The sequence below is a fragment of the Onthophagus taurus genome, unplaced genomic scaffold (genome assembly GCF_036711975.1).
Source record: "Onthophagus taurus isolate NC unplaced genomic scaffold, IU_Otau_3.0 ScKx7SY_15, whole genome shotgun sequence".
Classification (NCBI taxonomy): domain Eukaryota; kingdom Metazoa; phylum Arthropoda; class Insecta; order Coleoptera; family Scarabaeidae; genus Onthophagus; species Onthophagus taurus.
The window spans coordinates 5,914,008-5,935,111 of NW_027248940.1; the positions used below are offsets into that span (position 1 = coordinate 5,914,008).

Here is a 21,104-nt window from a genome sequence, read left to right on the forward strand (position 1 = left end):
TAGTTTTACCCTGAAGAAGGAATAAATTTCCTAGCAGTGGTTGATTCCCAAGAATATCTACATTTCCTTTAATGATGGAGTTAATTTGAAATCCAATTACATGTGGTAGTTTATTAAACTTTTAAAACTAAGTATGGTACAAAAATTTAATTTGAGTAGTGAAATATTGATAATATTAAAAAAGCGTAGAGGACTTACCAATGAATTCTCTCTTATGAAAGTATAACAACCAACAACAACCCAACGCTTCTGTAACTAACGGCTTACGCGGTTAAAACGTTAGTTACAGACAAGCTCATTTTAACGTCAATTTTATGATTTATAAATTATCGATTCTGAGTGGTTTCGATTTTTTAATGAATCCTTCAGTACCAATGAACGCACTTTTAAAAGACATTAAGTAAGATCATTACGAGTTTAAGCGAAATAAAATGAGATTTTTATGATGTTGTTATAATAAGAGTTTATGCATCAGCTACCTTTTTCACACAGTGTTACCTTTTTTTTTGTATTGTCCTTTTTCTAATCCTTTCCATTTTTTTTTTGTTTTATTTTAGAGTTGCAAAGTGATTTTATATATTTTCTTTTGGAATGTTCTTGTTCTTATTTTTTTAAATTTGTTAATATGTTAATATATTGTTAATATGTTTAATTTGTTATTGTGCAAAACAGAATCCTATTTTCCTCAGTTTTTCCTTTTAAAAGATAGCTTGTTGTGAACTAAAGGGTTCTTGGTTCTCTTGAGGAAGACAGGATAAGATAAAATCGCAGTGAAATCCAACACTTATTTTTCATGCATTGGACGTAACGCCGACGAATTGTCGATCGATGGAATGTAATGGCTGGTTTAGGATATCAAACGTAACCGTAACCGTAGCAGTAGTTGCAACCGTAACAGTAAGGAACTTAACGCTTCAGCTGACCCGTTTAGCTGAAGTTAACAGCCGTTAAGTTTGATATCCTCAACCCACTATAAGTTTTTCACAACAATTTTTCATTTTGTTTGTTTCACACTCGCCAAAAGATTTTAATAAAATAGAGTTTGTGAAAGCGGTGCAAAATGGTTTTAAGGTGGCGATTCGAACCTCTTGGGTTCGTAAAATTGATAAAAAAAATCGGTTTAGTTTCACCAATGATTAAGAGATGTCGCACTATACTCTATTTCAATGATATTCATGCATTTTTATTTTTCGTACCTATCTACATGAAACGAATAAAAAAAATGGAAGGAAAAGATTTATATATATTAATGTTGATTGTATTTATTTTGATTGTAAATAGCTTATTACTTATCTTATTTATGTATTTTGTTTTTGACCGTAAGAACGTAAAAAACCTTGTTTTATTTATGATATTTCAGAAATATACAGGGTGGTTCAGTTTTTAATCGGGAAACTTTACTAGGATGTAGTACTTGCCAAAATAACACATGGCTTTTATATAAACATAGGGTCGCAAGTCTTTTGTTTTCGAGCTATGAGCTGTCAAAGTTGAGCCAAAAATTTACATTTTATCTTTTATTTCGGGTATAAGTAAACCATAGAATTTGAAATTTTGTATGTATGTACTACTGGTTAACACCTTATTTTCAACCATACTTAAACTTCCCTAGCGCCCTCTAAAGGGATGAAATTCATAACCCCTTTGATTTTTTTATAACAACTTTTTAACGCCATGGAATATTAACAAAAAAAAATATGGGTTATAAAAAAATATCTTATACATTAACATTAAGTATTGATCATCAGCGTTATTTTAATAATTGTACGAAAATATCGCCATTAACTTCCAAATCTTTTTCAGCTTCGTTTACTAAGAGGTCTTATCGAAAATGAAAAAAAAATGAAAAACGAATAACAACATATGATTTGGTTTGGTCCGGTTCCTCCCGACAAGTAAGTCTTAGATAAGTCTTAGATAAGTCAAGATAAGTCTTAGTAAAGTTTCCCGATGAAAAACTGAACCACCCTGAAGGACTGTGTTCAGCAGCTCATTCATAATTGCCTACTAATCTTCTATCTGTTATATATATTTATTTACTCAGTAGTTAAAAAGGAAATTGGCCATGAATAAATGTTATTACCAACTAAAGATTATTGATCAATTTATAATATGTTTTAGAACCTTGTATTGGCAATTAATTATTTTATCTACGCCTGCTTGGATAAGTCATCATTACCGCACTCATTTGAGGTGATTTGAGTTACGTAATGAAGTTCATTACCGCACTGGTTTCATTACGTAACGCATTTTTAGCCTAATCAGAACAGACTTAATTTATTGAAACGAGCAACAATATAAAAGAAAAAGTGCTATCTACTTACAGAGCAGAGACCTGCATGAATAGTTTCATTCGCCCAAATGAAACATTCACAAAAAACGAATAGTGAATCAACACTAAGACATCAAGAGCGCGCTGCAATGTAACACGCGATTCGCTCAATATGGTGTAGTGTCGTTCTACAACATCAAGCGGTAGGCGTCTCTCTCATATGTAACACACATATGGAAAAACAGCGAATCGTCAAAAGTATTCGCGAATCATTTCAAATAATTCATTGCCTCACCTACACAATAGTGCTTTTGTACACAATCGTTGTTATTTTACTACCGAACATAAATAAATTAATGTTAAACTGAATTTAAGACACAATTTAAATTTATGCAAAGTTATCTAAATTTGGTTAAACTTATACAAAATTGTCTAAAATATTCAAAACGTATTTAAAATCATCAAAATTTCACAAAATAGTTCAAAATGTTACTGAAATTATGTAAGCTTGTACAAAATTATTTAAAAGCGTTCATTTTGTCTTAAATTGTTTAAACTTGTTTAAAACCGTATATTTTATACGATCAAAATGTGGCTATTATAATCAAAACTTGGCCAAACTTGTACAAAATTGTCTAAATTTTTTATATCTAAAATTATCAAAATTTTACAAAATGCCAGTGAAAAATATTTAAAATATTACTGAAATTATGTATAGGTACTTGTTCAAAATTATTTAAAAGCGCAAAATTTATCTAAAATTGTTTAAATTTGTCTAAAGTTGTTGAACACTGAAAAATTTTATGAAATTGCCTGAAATGATTAAATTGTATCTAAATTTGGCTAAACATACACAAAAATGTCTGAAATTATTGTGTCTAAAATTATCTAAATTCGGCGCAATATATCTATAGTTATTTAAACTTGTCTAAGCACGTGCAATATTATCTGAAATTGTTTAAAATTATTCAAAGTTAACCAAAAAAAAGTGTTAAAAAATCGTTTTCAAGAAATCGGAACTTAAAAGAAATGTATATCTAATAGATGACACTATTAGAAGGCTATGATATTAACAAATCTAGTTACTTTTGTTACAAATTTGTGTAGTTTATTTTATTAATTTAAATCAAAGAGTGTCAATCAGTACGCTGTGAAATGTCAATTGGTAGTGACCAGTAGTGACTTTATCTAAGTTCCTTAAATTCTCATCGAGAAATTGTCATTAGCGAAGAAGTTTTTTTCAAGAAACGAGTGTGTTGTGAATCAATATGGATATGGCGATTGTTGAAATAATTACAAAAATCAATACTGGTGATTATCATATAATAGCAAAACCAAATAGTGTGAGTAAAATTTGGAATTTATTTGGCCTTATTAAAAAACAAGATGACAGTATAATAGATGGAATTGTTTATTGCCGAAAGTGCAACAAAATTTTAAAATATAATGACAAGCAAACCTCAAACCTCGTTCGTCATAGATGTTATATTGAAAGTAATAATATTGGCGAACGAGAAATAACACATGTAAATACTGAAGACACAGAGAGTGTACTGCATGCCTGTTCTCAATGGGCGATTGAAGATTGTCGGCCTTTTTCATCGGTAGATGGAAAGGGCCTCAAAAAAATGGTTCAAAAATTGATCGATATTGGGGCAAAGTATGGAAGTAATATTAACATTGACGACCTGATTCCGAATTCAACAACAGTACCACGTTATGTAAACGACATGGCAACGGAAAGAAAAAAACAAATAACTCGTGATTTGCGCCCTATTATTGCCGAAGGAGTATCAATAACTAAAATTAAAGAAACTTTTTATGCGCCACTTTACATTTTCACGAAAATAGCCACCACAAAGAGTTAGTTCTAGGAACCAAAACAATGGATATGGACAGATGTACCGCGGAAAATATTTCAAAAAAAAATCAAAGTACTTTTATCGGATTTTGAAATTAAAGATATGAGAAATGTGATATTTGTAAGCGATCGGAGTTCCAACATTATAAAAGCGTTAAAGGACCACGAACGCATAAACTGTGCTAATCATTTGTTTAACAATGTATTGGAAGCTGCATTCCAAAATACAGAAGAGCTACATCCAATATTTGAGGCCTGTAAAAAATTGGTCAAATATTTAAAAAAATCAAATTTGCAGCATCTGTTAAACTCATCATTAAAGAACTATTGCTCTACACGTTGGAATTCTTACTACAAGTTATTCAAGTCAATTTTAAAAAATTGGTTCAAAATAAATGAAATACTTACTGGTAACAATGAAATATATAGATTAACAGATATACATTTCCCAATGTTAAACAGGTTGGTTGAACTTTTTGATAAATTTGACATAATTAATAGGAAACTGCAAGGAGTAAATTATGTAAGCATTAATTATGTATACCTTTCAATGAATAGTTCAAGACAAACATGTACACAAGTAAATGAACACACCCCACCTATACGAAAACTAAAAGAAAATATTTTGAACCAGATTGAAAGTAAGTGGCTTCTAAATTTAAGCATCTACCACAAAGCAGCTTGCTTCCTTTATCCTCCAACGAATTCTTTCTTAGAACCAAATATAATTAACAGTGTGAAAGATTTCTGTATTGACACAATTTTATGTAATGACATTATACATACAAACTCTTCAATTTCTGAAAATAATACTAAAAGACAAGATGAGGATTTCAATTTTTTCTTCTCAAGTGTTGTTCCTACCGGAATAGAAAATGAAATCAGTTAAATTCAAATTTATTTTTATTGTATTTTCAATCTTTTATAAATGTTAATATTTTTGTTTTTAAAATTGAAGCGCACGTGTGACGCATTTTGTCTCTCTTCTTTTCCGTCGTTATCAGTCTTAATCGACAAGATTTCAATCTTCCGCTAGTCGCCGTATCGTCTGCATTTTGTGCCTTCAATTTCCACCACGCCACGTGTAATTTTCGCCGCATTCTTGTATGTACGCTTTTTATTTTATATACCTTTATTTACATTCTTTCGCATTCTTTACAATTTTCTTTATTAATTGCACGATTTGCATTCATTGCAACCGCTTTCGCATTAAAGTTATATTTTAAATTTTATTAATAGAATTTAATTATTTTTTTGAATCCTTTTCTTCTTTTTAACCGGCACCTCGCATTTTAGTTCGACAATTTTCCTTTTTTGTACGAACATTAATGGTCCTTCGAGCCGGATCCATTTACGTTTCTTGATTTTTTCTCCGCTTCTGTTATTTTCGCCTATTGGCTTCTTCAGTGGCTAACGTGTTTCTGGGTTCTTCACTGAACCGAGTAGGTGATCGACACTACTAGACGCACGATGCTACGACGCTCCTATACGTTATTCTTATTAATTTTACGCATTTTCATTAATTTACAACCCACTCTGAACTCCTTTGTCATTTTTGAAATCCGCTTTTTTGTACGCTCACATCTGGAGCTCACATCTGGAACGAGATTTATTCTTATAATCTGTTTACAATAATTTTCGCAATTTATATAGACTGGTCAGAAATTTCATTCACAAGTTATATTGATATTTTTATTTTTGCTCACCACTGCACCTGAAGACGAATTGGTTTTTGTTGCAAGTGCTGGTGATATAGAAAATACTTACAGACAGTTTCAATTATTGCATAATCAAGTTATTGGTTTAATTACCGAGGAAGAGTTTGATGAGCATGATCGTATTCGCCAACGGGCAGATAGCGCGTATTTTTCTATAAAAGCAATTCATCAGAGAATCAAAGATTCTCATATTACTGAAGAACCACCTACTACTCTCGAGTCTCCAAAGTTGAGCAAAATTATGTTACCAACATTTACTGGTGATTTCAAAGCATGGCCAAGTTTCTTCGATTTATTCCGCTCCATGGTGCACGAAAATAAATCCTTTTCGGATGTTATTAAATATCAATATTTATTGATGTCATTATCTGGTGAGCCATTACAACTCATCAAAGGGTTGCCTATGACGAATGATAATTACCCTATCGCGTTTGAGATGCTTAAGAGTAGGTATCAAAATAAAAGGCATCTTGCCACACTGTACTACAACGAAATACAGGGTATAACAATAAAACAAGAGGGTTCCGCTAAAGCCTACCGTTCATTAATCGACACATTCACAGAAAATGTGGAAGGGCTCAAGACTCTCGGATTTCCTGTTGATTCATGGGATTTCTTATTGTTCAATATCCTATTACAAAAATTAGATACTTCTATTAAAACTAAATTTGAAGTTGAACATTGCACGTTTGAAATACCTACATATTCGCAGTTGATAACTTTTCTGGAAAGTCAAGCTAAAGCATTGGACTCTGTTAAGCTTACTTCATCAAACTCCAAAAATATAAAACCTAATCTCACTCGTCAATCCAAGCCCAATTCAGCAAGCTTCGCCACTGAAACAAAATCTAAGCCAAGTAATTTTAATTGTCCTTTATGCAACGATGTTCACAATTTATACAAGTGTTCAAAGTTTCATGGCAGAACACCCGCACAACGATTTGAATTTGTCACTAAGACCAATCTTTGCAAAAGCTGTTTAGGCTGTCGACACTCCACCAGTAAATGCAATTCTACGAATGCTTGTCGTATCTGTAATAAACGTCACCACACTTTATTACATCTGAATAACCCAATGAATGAGAATACTTTAACATCTAACATGCCATCACAATCCCCATCGAATACAACTGTTGGATCTGCGTTAAATTCCATGATGACCGTATTACTTCCTGTCGCTGAGTTGGAGGTCCGGGATCGTTTTGGAACCTTTCACAAAGTTCGGGCGCTCATTGATTCCTGCAGCATGGTAAACTTTATTACTGAACGTCTGCAAAGGAGACTTCAACTTGAAAGATGTAAAAGTTCTGTCACTATTGAAGGATTGAATAGCATGAGTTCCAATTGTAATGGAGGTTCTATCGCCTGCGCTATCAAACCCTGCAACGCTCTTCAACCCATTTTAGAATTTACAGCTATAATTAGCCCTAAAATTTGTTCCAATCAACTCAAAGAACCGATTGAACTATTAAACTATCCACATCTACGTCATCTTAACATATCTGTCGGCCAATCGTCTCCCGGTCCCGTCGATCTACTCTTGGGAGCTGAACTGGTTCCCTTAATACTCACTGGGGCCCGAAAAATTGGTACTCAGAATGAGCCCGCGGCGCTGGAGTCTATTTTCGGATGGCTTCTGATTGGTAAATCGAACAATTCTTCAGTGTCTACATCCAATCTCACATTGTTCATCGAACCTACAGTAGATTTTTGTCTTCAACGCTTCTGGGAATTGGATCAGGTGAAGAACGCTGTAGCAAAATCACCTGAGAATGTTTTATGTGAGAAACACTTTAATTCTACGTATCATCGCAACACTGAGGGCCGCTTTGTGCTCGCTTTACCATTCAAAGATGAACAACCATCTCTTGGACAATCATACCAACAAGCATTTCCTCGATTTCTTTTTCTGGAAAAATGGCTTTTGAAAAACTCAACCATGTACAACGCTTATCAAACTTTCATGGAAGATTATCTTTCGCAACAGCATATGTCCCCTGTTCCCATGACTTCTGCAATCCCAAAGCCTATTGTATCCCGCATCATTACGTCATACATCCTAGCTCGTCCAAAATACGCGTCGTTTTCGACGCATCCGCCAAGACCACATCAAATAAATCTCTAAACGATCTTCTATTGACTGGGCCTAAATTACAACAAGATTTGGTATCCATTCTAATTACTTTTCGATGTTTTCCCAACGTATTTATCTGCGACATCAAGCAGATGTACCGCCAAATTCTCGTCGCCCCGCATCACCGTGATTATCAGCGTATCATCTGGAGAAATGCCAATGACGGTGAAATCAACGAATATAAATTAAATACAGTTACGTATGGTATGTACGCATCTCCATTCCTGGCATTACGCACTCTGTAAGAATTGGCCAATATATACGAGATGCAATATCCTGAAGCTGCAAATGTTATCCGGAATTACATGTACGTCGATGACATCGTGACAGGAGCCTTTTCCGTGTCTGATGCGATGAAGCTGCAGCATCAAATAATCGATCTATTGCGTTTGGGGTGCTTCGAATTGTCCAAATGGGCAAGTAACACGCCGCAGTTGATCCAACCTTTCAAACTCCAAGAAGAAGGAACGCCAATTTCCTTTAATAGTGAAGAAATCGACTTCGTAAAAGTATTGGGGCTTAATTGGAATCCGCACGCTGACACTTTTGGCTACTCATATGTCCTACGTGACACTCTCTGCAGCAAAAGAGCTATTCTGTCCACCATCGCTCGCATTTATGATCCCATGGGATTTATTACTCCATGTATTTTATCCGCAAAACAATTAATACAAAAACTATGGTTGGCGAAGATGGAATGGAATGATGTTCCTTCAGAAGATATCCTTAAATACTGGACACAATTCAAGTCAGAGCTTCCTTTATTCACGAAATTACACATACCTCGTTTCATTCGACCCACGAGCAGTGAAGTCACTGAACTGCATTTATTTTGCGACGCTTCGTTAATTGGTTATTGCTCGGTTGCATATTTACGATATATTTAGACCTTGTGGTACCATTAAAACTTCTTTTATTTGTGCCAGGTCCAGGGTGGCTCCTTTAAAAACTACATCGCTACCACGATTGGAGCTATGCGGTGCTGTTTTATTGGTCGATCTCGCAGAATTAATCCTGTCCAGTATATCTGTCATTACAACGACTAATGTAATTGTTTGGTGTGACTCTACCGTCGTACTCAGTTGGTTAAGGGCATCTCCTCACCGCTGGAAGACCTTTCTTGCCAATAGAACCAGCCACATACAAGAAATCTTACCTGCAAATTACTGGCGTCTCGTTCCATCCGCTGATAACCCCGCAGACGTTGGGTCGCGAGGTCTTTTACCTTCGGAAATAGTCAAATCTAGTATATGGTGGGATGGTCCTGTTTGGTTGTCGCAATCCTCGTCCAATTGGCCTCACGAGGCTTCGATAGATTCCGATGATGATGTCGTGTCAGCCGAAGAACGAATCATTACCGCTGCGATTACTGAAAGGGTTCAAAATTGTATACTTACCTTGATCGAGCGTTTCTCGCATTTAAATAAAATAGAGAATATAGTTGCATATGTACTGCGCTTCATTTCAATTTGCAGAAAAACAAATAGACATAGAAATGTAACGCTTTCGCTATTTGAAAAGCAGAATGCCCTTCATGTCGTCGTTCGTTTGGTCCAGAACGAACATTTCGAAGAAGTATTTCAGCAAATTAGAGCTGGCAAGCTATTATCCAAACCAATTAGAAAACTCTCGCCTTTTATTAGCAGAGAGAACTTACTCAGAGTGGGTGGACGACTCAAACATTCAGAACTCCCATATGACGCAAAACACCTAATTTTACTGCCTAGTCGTCATCGATTGTGTGAACTAATTGTAGAACATCTTCATCAAAAGTATCTACATCCCGGTTACAGAACATTATTTTCTATTGTTACCAATCAGTTTTGGATAATTTCACCTCGACATGTAATATATAAAGTAATATCTAATTGCATTAGATGTTTCAGAGCCCGTCCTAAGTCCTATTCACCAATGATGGCGGATTTACCTACATTTCGTGTCCAACAGATGAGAGCATTTGCGACGGTGGGTGTGGACTACGCTGGCCCATTCACTACCACCGCCCGCAAGTATAGAGGTGCAAAAACATTCAAATGTTATATCTGCATTTTCGTTTGCGCCTCCACGAAAGCTGTTCATATGGAATTGGTGTCCGAATTGACCAGTGACGCATTTATTGCTGCCTTGCGACGATTCATGTCACGCCGAGGAAGTTGCACTACTATATTTTCCGATCGTGGCACAAACTTCGTCGGAGCCTACAACCAACTGACGAAACTTGCCCAAGATGCCGGCGGTGAACTAGGCATACAATGGCTTTTTAATCCACCTGCTTCGCCGTATTTCAACGGACTCACCGAAGCGGGCATTAAATCTGTCAAGACCCATCTACACAGAGTCGTTGGAAAACAAGTTATGACTTACGAAGAGCTTTATACTTTGTTGGTACAGATTGAGGCAGTATTAAATTCCCGGCCTCTATGCCCTTTGAGTGCCGATCCAAACGATTTGCAAACCCTCACTCCTAGTCATTTTTTAGCCCTTTCCCCTCTAAACTCTGAAATTCCTAATGATGATTTGCAGAATATACCATCCAATCGACTCACGCGATGGCAACTGTTGCAAGGAATGCTTCAGCACTTTTGGAAAAGATGGAGCAATGAATACCTGCACACGTTGCAACAACGGTGTAAATGGAATATTCCAATAAAAAATATACAGGCTGGAACCCTAGTATTAATCAGAGATGAACTGAAAACTCCATTACAATGGGCCCTTGGACGGATAACACAGTCATCCTGGCGCAGACGGTATTGTGCGCGTCGTAACCGTTCGCACTACGCAAGGGTTATTACAACGCCCTGTAATAAAACTTTGTCCCCTACCTTCAGAAACTTAAAATTTTGTTAATCGCATTTTTACCGTTTTCTTGTTAATTAATTCATTGTTTTGTTTTGTTTAAAAACTGTTGTTTTTCGGTGGGTGAATGTTCCTACCGGAATAGAAAATGAAATCAGTTAAATTCAAATTTATTTTTATTGTATTTTCAATCTTTTATAAATGTTAATATTTTTGTTTTTAAAATTGAAGCGCACGTGTGACGCATTTTGTCTCTCTTCTTTTCCGTCGTTATCAGTCTTAATCGACAAGATTTCAATCTTCCGCTAGTCGCCGTATCGTCTGCATCGTGTGCCTTCAATTTCCACCACGCCACCTGTAATTTTCGCCGCATTCTTGTATGTACGCTTTTTATTTTATTTACCTTTGTTTACATTCTTTCGCATTCTTTATAATTTTCTTTATTAATTGCACGATTTGCATTCATTGCAACCGCTTTCGCATTAAAGTTATATTTTTGATTTTATTAATAGAATTTAATTATTTTTTTGAATCCTTTTCTTTTTTTTAACCGGCACCTCGCATTTTAGTTCGACAATTTTCCTTTCTTGTACGAACAAGTGTAATTGAAAAGCGTAAACTGTCCAATAGAGAAGTAATAGAGGACGAAGTACAACGTTATAGTACATCAAAAATTAGTGTAGATGTAAATTTTGATGTACTGAAATGGTGGAATAACCATGCATCGGAATATCCCAATTTATTTAGAATTGCAATTAAAATTTTGTCTATTCCTGCGAGCAATGCTGCTTCTGAACGAGTATTTTCTATGGCGGGAAATTTAATTGCCGAGAAAAGAAATCGTTTGGGGCCAAATAATGTTAACAATTTACTATTTTTAAATTCATAATGTAAATATGAAATTGATTCAACATTATAAATTTAGTTTTTGAATATTTTTCTATTATCTTCTATTGTTTGGTTAGTTTTCATGAAGTTTTGATAAAATAGTTTATAATAGTTTGGCTACCTAATGAATCTATTTTTTATTCTTGTTCTATTGTTTAACAATTTTTAAAGTAAATTTTTTTCATTAAATATTTTTTTTTTGTTTGGATAATCCTTGTTTTCCAATGTGATGGTGTATCGAAAATGACTTTACTAATTTCATCTCGAAAAAACCGTTAAAATTTTTGAATTAAAACATAAAAATCTTAAAATGTAAAAGATTATGAAAGGTAATTAAACATGTGTTGACGTAGTTAATATAAATTTTTGCGATTTTAAGTAATTAGTTAAATTTACATTACATAGTCAACATTAAATGATTTTGCACAAATTTTGTGATTTTAAATAATTTTACTCATTTTGAATATTTTTGATAATTTTTAAACAGTTTTTTACCACTTTTGCACTTTTTCAGCAAAATTTTAAATTTCAATACGTTATACGGAACTTCTCAAATGGTTCTAAACCATTCGCTGCTTTTAAATGAGCACGGCACTACATGATTCACACTTCTGTTGACGAATGAATAAACCATAGCAACAGCGAATTGATTAATATGATTCGACATGAGAGCCATTCGGTGCAGGTCTCGGAGTCGACAATACAGTAACTTAAAAGAGAACACCACACAATATGATTCACAGTAACTATTGACGAATGAAGGCAACACTCAAGCAACGAATCAGTGAATATGATTCACTATGTGAGCCATTCGCTGCAGGTCCCTGTTACACAGAAACAATACTATTTATTGTAAACATTAATTGTTATGTTTTTACATTTCGAAATACTTATTCCAGATGAGTAAACACGGTGTTGAAACTGACAATTCAAAATTGTCAACAATCATTTCAAAATGTTTTTGTAAATGTCAAACAGACTTTTCTAAAGAAATAGATTTTTTAGTAATTTTTAGCAGTCGTAGATAAAATGCTGTATATCACACGTGGGCTAGAGCATAATTACAGTACTCGTATGATTACACAATTCTTCACACTCGTGCAGTAATTATGTTTCTAGCCCACTTGTAATATAAATAACTATTTTATATTTATCTTGTTTTTAAATTTTTAATTGGTACCTAAAGCCATCTACAGTGTGTCCCCGGATAGGTGAAACGACGGTTATAAAAGATAAATTTTTGTCGATACTAATTGTCATTTTTTGGCGAAATTTTCCACATTGATACATCTGGAAGCAAAAATGTTACAGATCATTGCGTTAAGGGTACAATTTGCAACAACTTTTGTAGTAAAAGTTTTTCTGTACAACGCTTCCGATACCGTTTTTTTCAACACTCTTCTATTTTTAACATTTTTGAAAAATTCTCCACATTGATGCATCGGGAGTAAAAATGTAACGTGCTCCGGATACCGTTTTTTTTCAACACTCTTGTAAATTTCACATTTTTGAAGAATTCTCCGCATTGTGCCCTTAACGCAATGGTCTGTAACATTTTTGCTCCCAGAGGCATCAATATCGAGCATTTTTCAAAAATGTTAAAAATAGAAGAGTGTTGAAAAAAAACGGTATCGGAAGCATAGTACAGAGAAACTTTTACTACAAAAGTTGTAGCAAATTGTGCCCTTAACGCAATGGTCTGTAACATTTTTGCTCCCAGAGGCATCAATATCGAGAATTTTTCAAAAATGTTAAAAATAGAAGAGTGTTAAAAAAAACGGTATCGGAAGCATAGTACAGAGAAACTTTTACTACAAAAGTTGTAGCAAATTGTGCCCTTAACGCAATGGTCTGTAACATTTTTGCTCCCAGAGGCATCAATATCGAGAGTTTTTCAAAGATGTTAAAAATAGAAGAGTGTTAAAAAAAAACGGTATCGGAAGCATAGTACAGAGAAACTTTTACTACAAAAGTTGTAGCAAATTGTGCCCTTAACGCAATGGTCTGTAACATTTTTGCTCCCAGAGGCATCAATATCGAGCATTTTTCAAAAATGTTAAAAATAGAAGAGTGTTGAAAAAAAACGGTATCGGAAGCATGGTACAGAAAAACTTTTACTACAAAAGTTGTAGCAAATTGTGCCCTTAACGCAATGGTCTGTAACATTTTTGCTCCCAGAGGCATCAATATCGAGAATTTTTCAAAAATGTTAAAAATAGAAGAGTGTTGAAAAAAAACGGTATCGGAAGCATGGTACAGAAAAACTTTTACTACAAAAGTTGTAGCAAATTGTGCCCTTAACGCAATGGTCTTTAACATTTTTGCTCCCAGAGGCATCAATATCGAGAATTTTTCAAAAATGTTAAAAATAGAAGAGTGTTGAAAAAAAAACGGTATCGGAAGCATGGTACAGAAAAACTATTACTACAAAAGTTGTAGCAAATTGTGCCCTTAACGCAATGGTCTGTAACATTTTTGCTCCCAGAGGCATCAATATCGAGCATTTTTCAAAGATGTTAAAAATAGAAGAGTGTTGAAAAAAAACGGTATCGGAAGCATAGTACAGAGAAACTTTTACTACAAAAGTTGTAGCAAATTATGCCCTTAAGGCAACGGTCTGTAACATTTTTGCTCCCAGAGGCATCAATATCGAGCATTTTTCAAAAATGTTAAAAATAGAAGAGTGTTGAAAAAAAGCGGTATCGGAAGCATGGTACAGAAAAACTTTTACTACAAAAGTTGTAGCAAATTGTGCCCTTAACGCAATGGCCTGTAACATTTTTACTCCCAGAGGCATCAATATCGAGAATTTTTCAAAAATGTTAAAAATAGAAGAGTGTTGAAAAAAAACGGTATCGGAAGCATAGTACAGAGAAACTTTTACTACAAAAGTTGTAGCAAATTGTGCCCTTAACGCAATGGTCTGTAACATTTTTGCTCCCAGAGGCATCAATATCGAGAGTTTTTCAAAGATGTTAAAAATAGAAGAGTGTTAAAAAAAAACGGTATCGGAAGCATAGTACAGAGAAACTTTTACTACAAAAGTTGTAGCAAATTGTGCCCTTAACGCAATGGTCTGTAACATTTTTGCTCCCAGAGGCATCAATATCGAGCATTTTTCAAAAATGTTAAAAATAGAAGAGTGTTGAAAAAAAGCGGTATCGGAAGCATGGTACAGAAAAACTTTTACTACAAAAGTTGTAGCAAATTGTGCCCTTAACGCAATGGCCTGTAACATTTTTACTCCCAGAGGCATCAATATCGAGAATTTTTCAAAAATGTTAAAAATAGAAGAGTGTTGAAAAAAAACGGTATCGGAAGCATGGTACAGAAAAACTTTTACTACAAAAGTTGTAGCAAATTGTGCCCTTAACGCAATGGTCTTTAACATTTTTGCTCCCAGAGGCATCAATATCGAGAATTTTTCAAAAATGTTAAAAATAGAAGAGTGTTGAAAAAAAAACGGTATCGGAAGCATGGTACAGAAAAACTATTACTACAAAAGTTGTAGCAAATTGTGCCCTTAACGCAATGGTCTGTAACATTTTTGCTCCCAGAGGCATCAATATCGAGCATTTTTCAAAGCTGTTAAAAATAGAAGAGTGTTGAAAAAAAACGGTATCGGAAGCATAGTACAGAGAAACTTTTACTACAAAAGTTGTAGCAAATTGTGCCCTTAACGCAATGGTCTGTAACATTTTTGCTCCCAGAGGCATCAATATCGAGCATTTTTCAAAAATGTTAAAAATAGAAGAGTGTTGAAAAAAAACGGTATCGGAAGCATAGTACAGAGAAACTTTTACTACAAAAGTTGTAGCAAATTGTGCCCTTAACGCAATGGCCTGTAACATTTTTGCTCCCAGAGTCATCAATATCGAGAATTTTTCAAAAATGTTAAAAATAGAAGAGTGTTGAAAAAAAAACGGTATCGGAAGCATAGTACAGAGAAACTTTTACTACAAAAGTTGTAGCAAATTGTGCCCTTAACGCAATGGCCTGTAACATTTTTGCTCCCAGAGGCATCAATATCGAGCATTTTTCAAAAATGTTAAAAATAGAAGAGTGTTGAAAAAAAACGGTATCGGAAGCATAGTACAGAGAAACTTTTACTACAAAAGTTGTAGCAAATTGTGCCCTTAACGCAATGGTCTGTAACATTTTTGCTCCCAGATTCATCAATATCGAGCATTTTTCAAAAATGTTAAAAATAGAAGAGTGTTGAAAAAAAACGGTATCGGAAGCATAGTACAGAGAAACTTTTACTACAAAAGTTGTAGCAAATTGTGCCCTTAACGCAATGGTCTGTAACATTTTTGCTCCCAGAGGCATCAATATAGAGAATTTTTCAAAGATGTTAAAAATAGAAGGGTGTTGAAAAAAAACGGTATCGGAAGCATAGTACAGAGAAACTTTTACTACAAAAGTTGTAGCAAATTGTGCCCTTAACGCAATGGTCTGTAACATTTTTGCTCCCAGAGGCATCAATATCGAGAATTTTTCAAAAATGTTAAAAATAGAAGAGTGTTGAAAAAAAACGGTATCGGAAGCATGGTACAGAAAAACTTTTACTACAAAAGTTGTAGCAAATTGTGCCCTTAACGCAACGGTCTGTAACATTTTTGCTCCCAGAGGCATCAATATCGAGAATTTTTCAAAAATGTTAAAAATAGAAGAGTGTTGAAAAAAAACGGTATCGGAAGCATAGTACAGAGAAACTTTTACCACAAAAGTTGTAGCAAATTGTGCCCTTAACGCAATGGTCTGTAACATTTTTGCTCCCAGAGGCATCAATATCGAGAATTTTTCAAAAATGTTAAAAATAGAAGAGTGTTGAAAAAAAAACGGTATCGGAAGCATGGTACAGAAAAACTTTTACTACAAAAGTTGTAGCAAATTGTGCCCTTAACGCAATGGTCTGTAACATTTTTGCTCCCAGAGGCATCAATATCGAGCATTTTTCAAAAATGTTAAAAATAGAAGAGTGTTGAAAAAAAACGGTATCGGAAGCATGGTACAGAAAAACTTTTACTACAAAAGTTGTAGCAAATTGTGCCCTTAACGCAATGGTCTGTAACATTTTTGCTCCCAGAGGCATCAATATCGAGAATTTTTCAAAAATGTTAAAAATAGAAGAGTGTTGAAAAAAAACGGTATCGGAAGCATGGTACAGAAAAACTTTTACTACAAAAGTTGTAGCAAATTGTGCCCTTAACGCAATGGTCTTTAACATTCTTGCTCCCAGAGGCATCAATATCGAGAATTTTTCAAAAATGTTAAAAATAGAAGAGTGTTGAAAAAAAAACGGTATCGGAAGCATGGTACAGAAAAACTATTACTACAAAAGTTGTAGCAAATTGTGCCCTTAACGCAATGGTCTGTAACATTTTTGCTCCCAGAGGCATCAATATCGAGCATTTTTCAAAAATGTTAAAAATAGAAGAGTGTTGAAAAAAAACGGTATCGGAAGCATAGTACAGAGAAACTTTTACCACAAAAGTTGTAGCAAATTGTGCCCTTAACGCAATGGTCTGTAACATTTTTGCTCCCAAAGTCATCAATATCGAGAATTTTTCAAAAATGTTGAAAATAGAAGAGTGTTGAAAAAAAACGGTATCGGAAGCATAGTTTTTTTTCAACACTCTTCTATTTTTAACATTTTTGAAAAATTCTCGATATTGATGACTTTGGGAGCAAAAATGTTACAGACCATTGCGTTAAGGGCACAATTTGCTACAACTTTTGTGGTAAAAGTTTCTCTGTACTATGCTTCCGATACCGTTTTTTTTCAACACTCTTCTATTTTTAACATTTTTGTAAAATTCTCGATATTGTTGCCTCTGGGAGCAAAAATGTTACAGACCATTGCGTTAAGGGCACAATTTGCTACAACTTTTGTAGTAAAAGTTTTTCTGTACCATGCTTCCGATACCGTTTTTTTTCAACACTCTTCTATTTTTAACATTTTTGTAAAATTCTCGATATTGTTGCCTCTGGGAGCAAAAATGTTACAGACCATTGCGTTAAGGGCACAATTTGCTACAACTTTTGTAGTAAAAGTTTCTCTGTACTATGCTTCCGATACCGTTTTTTTTCAACACTCTTCTATTTTTAACATTTTTGTAAAATTCTCGATATTGTTGCCTCTGGGAGCAAAAATGTTACAGACCATTGCGTTAAGGGCACAATTTGCTACAACTTTTGTAGTAAAAGTTTTTCTGTACTCTGCTTCCGATACCGTTTTTTTTCAACACTCTTCTATTTTTAACATTCTTGAAAAATTTTCGACATTGATGCATCTGGGAGCAAAAATGTTACAGACCATTGCGTTAAGGGCACAATTTGCTACAACTTTTGTGGTAAAAGTTTCTCTGTACTATGCTTCCGATACCGTTTTTTTTCAACACTCTTCTATTTTTAACATTTTTGAAAAATGGTCGATATTGATGCCTCTGGGAGCAAAAATGTTACAGACCGTTGCCTTAAGGACATAATTTGCTACAACTTTTGTAGTAAAAGTTTTTCTGTACTATGCTTCCGATACCGTTTTTTTTCAACACTCTTCTATTTTTAACATTTTTGTAAAATTCTCGATATTGTTGCCTCTGGGAGCAAAAATGTTACAGACCATTGCGTTAAGGGCACAATTTGCTACAACTTTTGTAGTAAAAGTTTTTCTGTACCATGCTTCCGATACCGTTTTTTTTCAACACTCTTCTATTTTTAACATTTTTGTAAAATTCTCGATATTGTTGCCTCTGGGAGCAAAAATGTTACAGACCATTGCGTTAAGGGCACAATTTGCTACAACTTTTGTAGTAAAAGTTTCTCTGTACTATGCTTCCGATACCGTTTTTTTTCAACACTCTTCTATTTTTAACATTTTTGTAAAATTCTCGATATTGTTGCCTCTGGGAGCAAAAATGTTACAGACCATTGCGTTAAGGGCACAATTTGCTACAACTTTTGTAGTAAAAGTTTTTCTGTACTCTGCTTCCGATACCGTTTTTTTTCAACACTCTTCTATTTTTAACATTCTTGAAAAATTTTCGACATTGATGCATCTGGGAGCAAAAATGTTACAGACCATTGCGTTAAGGGCACAATTTGCTACAACTTTTGTAGTAAAAGTTTTTCTGTACTCTGCTTCCGATACCGTTTTCTTTCAACACTCTTCTATTTTCCACATTTTTGAAAAATTCTCGATATTGATGCATCTGGGAGCAAAAATGTTACAGACCATTGCGTTAAGGGTACAATTTGCTACAACTTTTGTAGTAAAAGTTTTCTGTTCTCTGCTTCCGATACCGTTTTTTTTCAACACTCTTCTATTTTTAACATTCTTGAAAAATTTTCGACATTGATGCATCTGGGAGCAAAAATGTTACAGACCATTGCGTTAAGGGTACAATTTGCTACAACTTTTGTAGTAAAAGTTTTTCTGCACTCTGCTTCCGATACCGTTTTTTTTCAACACTCTTCTATTTTTAACATTCTTGAAAAATTTTCGACATTGATGCATCTGGGAGCAAAAATGTTACAGACCATTGCGTTAAGCGTACAATTTGCTACAACTTTTGTAGTAAAAGTTTTTCTGCACTCTGCTTCCGATACCGTTTTTTTTCAACACTCTTCTATTTTCCACATTTTTAAAAAATTCTCGATATTGATGCATCTGGGAGCAAAAATGTTACAGACCATTGCGTTAAGGGCACAATTTGCTACAACTTTTGTAGTAAAAGTTTTTCTGTACTCTGCTTCCGATACCGTTTTTTTTCAACACTCTTCTATTTTCCACATTTTTGAAAAATTCTCGATATTGATGCATCTGGGAGCAAAAATGTTACAGACTATTGCGTTAAGGGCACAATTTGCTACAACTTTTGTAGTAAAAGTTTTTCTGTACTCTGCTTCCGATACCGTTTTTTTTCAACACTCTTCTATTTTTAACATTCTTGAAAAATTTTCGACATTGATGCATCTGGGAGCAAAAATGTTACAGACCATTGCGTTAAGGGTACAATTTGCTACAACTTTTGTAGTAAAAGTTTTTCTGTACTCTGCTTCCGATACCGTTTTTCTTCAACACTCTTCTATTTTTAACATTCTTGAAAAATTTTCGACATTGATGCATCTGGGAGCAAAAATGTTACAGACCATTGCGTTAAGCGTACAATTTGCTACAACTTTTGTAGTAAAAGTTTTTCTGCACTCTGCTTCCGATACCGTTTTTTTTCAACACTCTTCTATTTTCCACATTTTTGAAAAATTCTCGATATTGATGCATCTGGGAGCAAAAATGTTACAGACCATTGCGTTAAGGGTACAATTTGCTACAACTTTTGTAGTAAAAGTTTTTCTGTACTCTGCTTCCGATACCGTTTTTTTTCAACACTCTTCTATTTTTAACATTCTTGAAAAATTTTCGACATTGATGCATCTGGGAGCAAAAATGTTACAGACCATTGCGTTAAGCGTACAATTTGCTACAACTTTTGTAGTAAAAGTTTTTCTGCACTCTGCTTCCGATACCGTTTTTTTTCAACACTCTTCTATTTTCCACATTTTTGAAAAATTCTCGATATTGATGCATCTGGGAGCAAAAATGTTACAGACCATTGCGTTAAGGGCACAATTTGCTACAACTTTTGTAGTAAAAGTTTTTCTGTACTCTGCTTCCGATACCGTTTTTTTTCAACACTCTTCTATTTTCCACATTTTTTAAAAATTCTCGATATTGATGCATCTGGGAGCAAAAATGTTACAGACCATTGCGTTAAGGGCACAATTTGCTACAACTTTTGTAGTAAAAGTTTTTCTGTACTCTGCTTCCGATACCGTTTTTTTTCAACACTCTTCTATTTTTAACATTCTTGAAAAATTTTCGACATTGATGCATCTGGGAGCAAAAATGTTACAGACCATTGCGTTAAGCGTACAATTTGCTACAACTTTTGTAGTAAAAGTTTTTCTGCACTCTGCTTCCGATACCGTTTTTTTTCAACACTCTTCTATTTTTAACATTCTTGAAAAATTTTCGACATTGATGCATCTGGGAGCAAAAATGTTACAGACCATTGCGTTAAGGGTACAATTTGCTACAACTTTTGTAGTAAAAGTTTTTCTGCACTCTGCTTCCGATACCGTTTTTTTTCAACACTCTTCTATTTTCCACATTTTTGAAATATTCTCGATATTGATGCATCTGGGAGCAAAAATGTTACAGACCATTGCGTTAAGGGCACAATTTGCTACAACTTTTGTAGTAAAAGTTTTTCTGTACTCTGCTTCCGATACCGTTTTTTTTCAACACTCTTCTATTTTCCACATTTTTGAAAAATTCTCGATATTGATGCATCTGGGAGCAAAAATGTTACAGACCATTGCGTTAAGGGTACAATTTGCTACAACTTTTGTAGTAAAAGTTTTTCTGTA

General features: G+C 34.3%; 2 protein-coding genes across 2 annotated transcripts in view; both read left to right on the plus strand.

Annotated features, from left to right (window-relative positions):
- The first annotated feature begins 3,540 nt into the window (after window positions 1-3,540).
- On the plus strand, window positions 3,541-7,976 carry LOC139432340 (uncharacterized). Its single transcript, XM_071200820.1, has 2 exons — window positions 3,541-3,615; window positions 5,787-7,976. Exons 1-2 carry the CDS (start codon window positions 3,541-3,543, stop codon window positions 7,974-7,976), a joined length of 2,265 nt encoding a protein of 754 aa, XP_071056921.1.
- Window positions 7,977-8,251: 275 nt separating this feature from the next.
- LOC139432341 (uncharacterized) overlaps window positions 8,252-21,104 on the plus strand; it is a 145,553-nt gene continuing 132,700 nt past the window's right edge. Inside the window, exons 1-2 of the mRNA XM_071200821.1 lie at window positions 8,252-8,733; window positions 8,912-9,362. Coding sequence (XP_071056922.1) covers window positions 8,252-8,733; window positions 8,912-9,362 — 933 coding nt within the window. The remainder of the gene's footprint in view (window positions 8,734-8,911; window positions 9,363-21,104) is intronic.